The sequence below is a fragment of the Limulus polyphemus genome, unplaced genomic scaffold (genome assembly GCF_000517525.1).
Source record: "Limulus polyphemus unplaced genomic scaffold, Limulus_polyphemus-2.1.2 Scaffold2329, whole genome shotgun sequence".
In the NCBI taxonomy this organism is placed as follows: domain Eukaryota; kingdom Metazoa; phylum Arthropoda; class Merostomata; order Xiphosura; family Limulidae; genus Limulus; species Limulus polyphemus.
In genome coordinates this window covers 62,978-71,395 of record NW_013667939.1, presented here as the reverse complement: position 1 = coordinate 71,395, position 8,418 = coordinate 62,978, and the positions used below count along the sequence as shown (strand labels likewise).

Here is an 8,418-nt window from a genome sequence, read left to right as displayed (position 1 = left end):
ATAGGTGAAAACATGGAGTCTCACCAGTTCACTGACTTAACAGAACTGGTGACCATGTTTTCACATATACTGACTTAACAATAGGTGAAAACATGGAGTCTCACCAGTTATATATTTGACTTTTATTTTTAACCAGATAAGTGGATAAGACTAAGTACCTGAATATGCTGGTAATATTCGACTTGTTTACTTTCAACGCTTTATGGTTAACCTGTTGTAAACATTTTAACAAGCTCTGAGATTAAAACAGTTTTTTGTTTTGTTTTTTACTTCAATAGGTAAACAAGTGCTGATGTTGAATTTTTGTAATCAAAATTATATGTTTTAACATAACAGTAACCAAATAAATCTCCGTTTTATACAGTTAAAACTTTCTTCCAACGTCAATGCTGATATGTTAGCGAAACAATATGGCTGAAATATTTACGTTTGTCACAAGACATTAGAATTAGGCCTAACACATTTTCAAACGTTTCATTCTTAATCTAGTCCCTCAGAGATTTTCAGGAATTAGAAGAGTGTATGATAACAATATTCCAACTACACTATATTTGTCATATCTATTGACAACGACAATATTGTTATTGTATCAAATAGCTTATATAAATAGTGTTCCAGCTACTGCTGTGTTTGTTGTATCTAGGCCGGCCTGAAAAAACATTCCCGCGAAGCCATTCAAAGACTATCTGCACTAACTGTCTCTAATTTTGAACTGATAGACTGAAGAGAATGCACCTAGCCAACAGCACCCATCGTCAACTCTTGGGTTATTATTGCTGGATCGAACAGCTGGATTTGACACCCATTCTTATAGAACTGTAGGTGGGTGGTATTGACTAGCTGTCATCCTTCTAGCCAGAGAACGCTAAGCGATATCCAAATGCCTAGACCTTAATGTTCAGAAAATTAATTCCTTTTATAGTACATACTATCCATCTCGTTTAAAAATCACGATTATTCCAAAATTGCGATTGAATACTAAGTCTAAAACGTATTATTAAAGATCTGTTGTTTTTTTTTCTTTTCTATTTTTCTCGTTTATACGTAAATATAAATTCCTTTTTATTCAGAAACTAAAGTCACAATGAGCGCCAGCCCCACGCATTAGCAAAAGAAGCGACAGCTTGGTTTGGCCTCGCACTAGTGTTTTGAACATAATATTGAAAACTATAATGTACTAATTATCTTTATCTTTTGCAAAAATGCAATAAATCTTGTGATCTTTAAAATTTTTGAATAATTCTTCGCCACTTAATTTGAGTCGTACTTTTTTAATATATCCTTTAGACGGGGTAAAGCCCTTGTGGTAATTTGTTTTCAAAATATACGTTTTCTTCTCCTCCGATTCTACCAACTGAGTTAATAAAGGGCTAACTCACTATCGCTTGTTAGTTAGTAAGTTACTTATAACAACTCAAACTACTGGTTAAAAACTTATCACACTCTCTAAGCCACTCTTTTACTGCAAAATAGTTTAGTGTACTTCATGGTCTAATTATCCTAATCCTCAAGCTTTTCAAGGGAAACATTGGCCATAATTTCCAAACGTATTTTAATACTAGACGTCGATCTATTTGTTTCAGATATGGAAAGGAGACTGGAATGTAGATGACGGTATAAAACGTTGTGTCGAAATATTTGTTGTGAACTTAACCCTAACTAGAAATACACTCTAAGAGTGTAACTCTCTCCCCACTTTGCACGAAAAAAAAACGACAAACAATTCCTACCCCCTCCCCTCACAAAAAAAAAATAGTGTCTTGAGGTCAATATGCTTTTCCTATCTCAGTTTATTATCGAGTTTTGATCGTTTTACAAAATCCCAATTTGCTACCATTATGATGAAGGTGGTTGATCTTCTGTGTGACCTTGACCTATGAGCAGTCAAGCGCTTATGACCATGAACAAAAAAAATATTATCAAAAGTGAAGTTACTTCTTGTCGTTGTTGCTGGTATTCGTGAAAATCACTCTTGTTCTTCTCGTTTAGTATTTCTATTTTGAAGCCACGATAATTTCAAACTTTACACGTATTCGAACCGTTATACGCCCATCAGAACGCCGGTATCTAGTTTGTTTCGAAGTTTTGCGCAAAGCTAAATTGCCAACTCTAAGCCTACTTTAGTCAAGCCTAATAGTGGAATTTGACCGCCACTCTTATGGCAAACCCAAGGTCCAAAAGTGCGGAACGCGTTTTCTGTAGCAACGGGACAAGAATGAAAATTCTCGGATTCACAGACGGGGTTCCATAACTACGCCCGGCCCACAATCCGCTATAGAAATTCCTGTAGAAGGTCGTCGACTTCGTCGTCTGAAAACCAGTCCTCAAAATACACCACTATTTGTCGTACTTCGTACATTACTTTCGTTGACTGACGACCTTGACTTAATTCTGGCCACGAGACCTACCACGATTGCGACGACTTAGTAAGCTAAAATATGCAAGCTTTTGCTTTTTTCTAGATAAAATATGCAAGCTTTTAGTGTGAAGGGCAATGATTTGCAGTAGGAAAATAGTTCTACATGCTTTAAATTCGATGATTATTATGCACTTACAGGATGTCTAACAAATAACTTTATTTAAGGCCAGAAAACCAGAGCGATTCCTTAAAAAAGTTTAACTTTGAAAACATCTAGACAATTTACATGATTTGTTTTAATGTAAAATTAATTGAACTTATATGAAGCTTTCGGTGTTTTATCTACCTCAAGTTTTCCCGGTGGGTCAGCGCTAGGTTTGCCAATTTAAGACGCTTAAAATTGGGGTTCGATTCCCCATGTTGAATGGAGCGCTTACATCCCATTGTGTAGCTTTTCGCCAAAACAAAGAAACACCCACAGCTCTCAATAACAAATTAAATTGTTTGTTTTAGAAAGCGCAATCTGTTTATAACCGTCCCTAATCTTATGATAGACTATAAACGGAAGGCAGCTAAACTACAACCCCACCCCCAGCTCTTGAGTTACTCTCATTTGACCGAATAGTGGGACTTGGTTGTCACTCTTATGACGTACCCATGGCCCCAAAGTGAGGAGATCGATTTTGCCACAGCAGGATGCTAACAATGAATCCGTGAATTCACAGGATAGGCTCATTTGAAGGACAACCCTTTTCCTTATAACTCTAAGCACAATAGAAAAATTGCCCTATAACCAAAAAAAAAAAATCGTGATCGTTTAGCGTATGTTTTAATCGTCGTGAGCATACAGATTTGCTAGGGGGCGTATAAGAGTTTATTTGTTTGTTTGTAATTAAGCACAAAACTACACAATGGGTTACCTGTGCTCTGCCCACCACGGGTATCGAAACACGGGTTCTAGCTTTGTAAGTCCCCAGACGTATCTCTGTTCCACTGGGGGGGGGGCGGCACGTATAGGAGAGTGCCAGTACTGTGTAAATTTTTTTATATGTATTTGCCCTAGTATAGTAGCTATAATTCGAGGATTATCCTCCTGTCTTTGCATGAAAATTAAGCTAAACCTAACAAGATATTGATATAGGATACACCACTTTTGAAAGCCGTATTAATAATAATGAATTAAACATTAACTAATATCCAAAAACATAAAGACAGAGCACCTAAAATATAGATGTCACCACAAAAAAAAAAGGATCACGTGCTTCAAGTCCATAACACTTTCATAAGTCCATCTCTATTTACAAATTGGTTAGAAACACCATGCCAGATTAGCATCTCCTGCTTATTCATTGCTGGCCACTGATGTTGTGTGCAGTTTATATGCAACATTTAACTGTCATCTGAATAGATATCACCTGGTAAGCTCATCTTCTTCACTAACCTTCCTAAATTAACGATACTACTGACTTTTTCGACTGATTTGGTGTTGCATTACTGCATTAACTAATTTGGTTGAAATGACGAGGTCGAAAAATTCCATCAAAGTCAGTATGTTTAGCTTTGTTAGACTCGATGATTCCATCTATATTGACTTAACATAACTGGTGGACTCCATGTTTACACCTATACTGACTTAACATATCTGGTGGACTCCATGTTTTCACATATACTGACTTAACATGTTTTCTGGATTGACTAACAAGGATTTGGCATGGAAGATGAATAGCGTACATTGATGTGACGTTTATTATTATTTGACGTGCCAAATGGAATGTAAATAGTTTTATCCAACACTTGCATTCTAAAATAAAAAAAGAAGATTCTATTTCAAATGAGTTTAATACGTATTTATTTGTTTAATGTTTTACTTTGTTTGCGACTATATGATGCTTTTTGAAAGAAGTTACACAGTGACCTTATTATAAACAGACGTTCCTTTTTATTTTCACGACTTATTACTTATAGTCATATCGCTTGAAAATATTGTTACGTATCTGCTCGTTTGTGAATTTGCGGTATAAATTCTTTCCGGGGAACTTTAGCAATACAAGTCCTTTCTTAATTAAAACTAGTTTATTATTTCTTAATACAACGTTTTAGTGCACAGAATTTCCACAGTCACTTTAAACTTAACAACCTTTATAACACACGTTCTAAATCACAGCGATTCACACACTTTACTTACGGTGCCTACTGTTCGCTTGACTCAATTATCTATCTCTTCAATCTATCTGCATATCCATCTGCCTATCTCGCTGGCTTTCTTTGCCAGGCTTATATACTAGAAAAAAGTGGGCGCCTCGAACAAACTAGAATTGCCAGGAAAATTCATGATCCTTCTAGAAACTTCAGCACGCATGCTCCCAGCGTCGCGTGACTTCCGCTGTCGTAACAATATCGTCCAGTCTAATAAAATTCTACGCTGCAAAACTTACTGGTCTAGAATATTCTCACAAAACAACATAATTTTGAATTGATAGACAACTAGACGAAAGTCAAAAGCACCCCCGCCAACTTTTGTGGTACTTCTGTCTGACTAACTAGTGAAATTTTGCCAGTTACTTTTGTAAATCCCCAAAAAAAAGTAAATCACGTTTTTTGCTACTGCGGGACTTTTATCTTGAACCCTCAGGCTCACAATCCGGCACACTGACCACTAGGTCACATCCGGCTCAGTACAACTACATAAACCCTGCTTGTGATGCAGTCAGATCGTTCCAAGAGTAATCAAGACGTCAATTTCAGTTGAAACGTCAACTGAAAGTCTGTGAGACATAATTTTTGACACATAGTTCTGATTATTGTACCTTTATTATCAATATCGCAAGTGATTAAAATTGTACAAACTACCAATCAACAGATCATACTCGCCAATCTTGGCATCTTTACACCATTTAAATATTAATTATTTATCCTTTGCAGCTTCCCCCCCCCCAGTGGCACAGCGGTATATCTGCGGACTGACAACGCTAGAATCTGGGTTTCGATACCCGTGGTAGGCAGTGCACAGATAGCCCATTGTGTAGCTTTGTGCATAATTACAAACAAACATCCTTTGCAGCGCTCTCTAGTGGCAAAGTGATAAGTCAGATCTCTTGCAGCGGTTTCAATTATTTCCTTGTATTTCTGGGTCATTCCAGACGTGAAAGGTTTTGTAATAATGTAAAATAATGAAATGTTAATAATAATTTAAATAATAACAATAACTTTCTAAAGTGATCATATGTCTAGTTACTTTTTTAACCGGATTCTAAACGCACCTTACAGGCCAGAACTCATGATGCAACTAATTACTTCTAAAGATATTCTTGTATAAAATCATTTAAAAAACTGTCATTACGTTCAATGTGTTCTTTTTATTTCACTGTCGACGAGTTTGATGTAAAGATGTTCTTTCAGGTGTTTTAAAGAATGAGGTTACAACAACGACAACAACAACACATGTAGCAAACCACGTCTTTATTTCTGTACATCAATCTACATACTAAATTAAATCAGAATTTATATACGAATATGCAGGTTTACCAGCTGTTTATTTTATGTAGAGGGCAGCACAAAGTTCAATAAACTGAACAATAAATATTTTCTTTGGTAGCTGCACCAAATAGAGCAAAGGGTGAACTATTGTTAAGATGGAAAGCTAATAACGTCGTTAGATGTGTAAGAGCATCAGAAGAGCAAGGATACCAAACACTTTGTCGGCGTAAAGTTAAATCGTTCCCAGAGAAACAAACAAGTAGTTAAGATATTAATTTCAAAGCGAATGGAAATTAGTGGTATTTGAAAGCCGCAGCGGCTCCATAAGCAGGCACGCCATAGCCATAGGCGGGAGCAACAGCAACGGGAGCGGCGATAGCAGGAGCTGCTACGGCAGTTCTCACGACGGCAGGTCCGTGAGCAACGACTCCGGGTTGGCTAGAAGCCACTACAACGCCAGCAGGAGCACTGGGGGCGGTACCTGGTTCATTAGTCTTAACCACGGCACGGAAACCGGCTCCATCGGCGACGTACTCAACTCTACGGGCACGACCATCGATGTCATTCAGACTGTAGGCTCCACGTGTGTTACCGTAGCCATCTCCAGCCTCCCAGCGGCCGTTGGTGGCGCCCAACGGGTCAACAATGTCGTAGTTAAAGGCGTAGTTTCCGAAATCCTAATTTCAAAGAATCAAAACAATATCGAACAAATTTCTCAAGTTTAAAACAAAAAAAATATATAAACATAATATAGCTTTCATAAGTCACTATAAAGTTGATATTTTTCATTCGCTGTTTTTGAATTATTAGTGAAAAACGCCTAGATAGCGAATGTTATTGAATTATCAGATATTTTTTTTAAGCTGGAAAATTCGGATTAAGTTTAATGAGCGCAGATTTTCCGTTTGATGATCTTTTAAATTAAAAAGTAACTACGAAACGAATAAAAATAAATCAAAGTAATAAATATTAAAAACAATTCATATGACAAATCAATTAGAATAAAAATATATAATAATATAAATGGCGTCTAATGGCCACTGCGTCATCTGTCGGCTTAATATTCAATATTTTTAGTTTTTAATAATATTCAATATTTTTGTTTTTAATAATATTCAATATTTTTGTTTTTAATAATATTCAATATTTTTGTTTTTAATGATATTCAATATTTTTAGTTTTTTTAATAATATTCAATATTTTTGTTTTTTAATGATATTCAATATTTTAGTTTTTTTTAATAATATTCAATATTTTTAGTTTTTTGATAATATTCAGTTATTTTTTGAATGATTACTTACATCCTGTCGTCGTGAAGTGATGCTAGAACCACCAGCCAAACCATGTGCGGGGATAAGTCCCCCATAGGCGACGGCCACCAAGGCGCAAAGAACGAAGATCTAATACAAAGAACAATCATAGAAAAAAATTACAATGTCCCGTTTTCCTTTAAAAATTAAAATAATGGTATAAAATATTACTTTTTCACATTGTTTTGCAACAGAAGTATTGTAAAGATGGAACGCGAGAATTTTCAAAATATTTCATTTGTTAGAAAGTAAGTTAAGAATTATCACTAATATATGATGTTTAAAAACTAACCCATTGATTTATTTTTCATATTTAAGACACGCAACACTCAACAGGTATGGGTTAAAATACTGCTTCGACTTTAGAGCTTAATTTTAACACCTAATCACGTGACCACAGTTAAAACGTAAATTAGTCTTCGATGATAAAGCTAATCTTAACGTAACACTTTGATTCGTACTGCTAGTACTATGTAGAGTTAGCAGGGATCGAACTTCGTTTCTCGCGGTGTGTAATGCACTAGCGTCTTACCTTAGCGATCATGGTTGTACTTTATGGACAAGTCGGAGCAACAGTTGATCTGTCTCAGTGTCTGTCCACTTTTATAGTGCACTATGACGTCACAGTAAAGTCACATTCCGAACTGTTGCTTACTCATTATTATAACTATTATTTGTCTGTAGAAAAATTGAGAGGTACAAGGCCATCCTGGTTCGGTATTAACTTCGCAGAAACTGCTTCTTTACGTGGTTCTCGAGCAGGTTCTCAGGCCATAACGATTGAACCTTCGAAGTCTTGTTGGTCATGAAGTCAGTTGTTGGTTCAGAAAGGTTTGAATTAAGTTACAATAAAAAAGTAAATGTCCTTTAAAGTTTGACGCGATAGGCTGATTACAGTATTCCGATGTTAAATTATGCGTTAGTCACTTCTCAAATGTGTATATTATTTGTTTATTAAGAGTTCCGGACAAGCAGTTTTTTTCTTCTTTCGGGAATAAGGAACAGCTTCGTTACAATTCAAAATGTAATTTGTTCTTTCGGAATTCCTACGACATACCAACGAATATTTTTATTCTCTTGTGACACAAGATATATACTTAACACATCACACACACACACACACACACACACACTGCTTACGTCTACAACACGCAGCTAATCTTTCTAAATAAACAAACATACAAAACACAGCCGTGTATTAACCTATTACTTCCAAATGTTTCATTTTTAGAAGAAAAAAATGTTCTTTTATTACCTGACCTGATTTTTTCT

The 8,418-nt window shown here is 35.8% G+C and overlaps 1 protein-coding gene across 1 annotated transcript in view; it reads right to left on the bottom strand.

The window, feature by feature from the left end:
• Positions 1-7,767, bottom strand: part of LOC106466630 — an 11,385-nt gene extending 3,618 nt beyond the window's left edge. Inside the window, exons 1-3 of the mRNA XM_022394674.1 lie at positions 7,679-7,767; positions 7,138-7,236; positions 6,136-6,513 (exon numbers count right to left, since the gene is read on the bottom strand). Coding sequence (XP_022250382.1) covers positions 6,136-6,513; positions 7,138-7,236; positions 7,679-7,690 — 489 coding nt within the window. The 5' untranslated portion in view covers positions 7,691-7,767. The remainder of the gene's footprint in view (positions 1-6,135; positions 6,514-7,137; positions 7,237-7,678) is intronic.
• Positions 7,768-8,418: the final 651 nt, after the last annotated feature.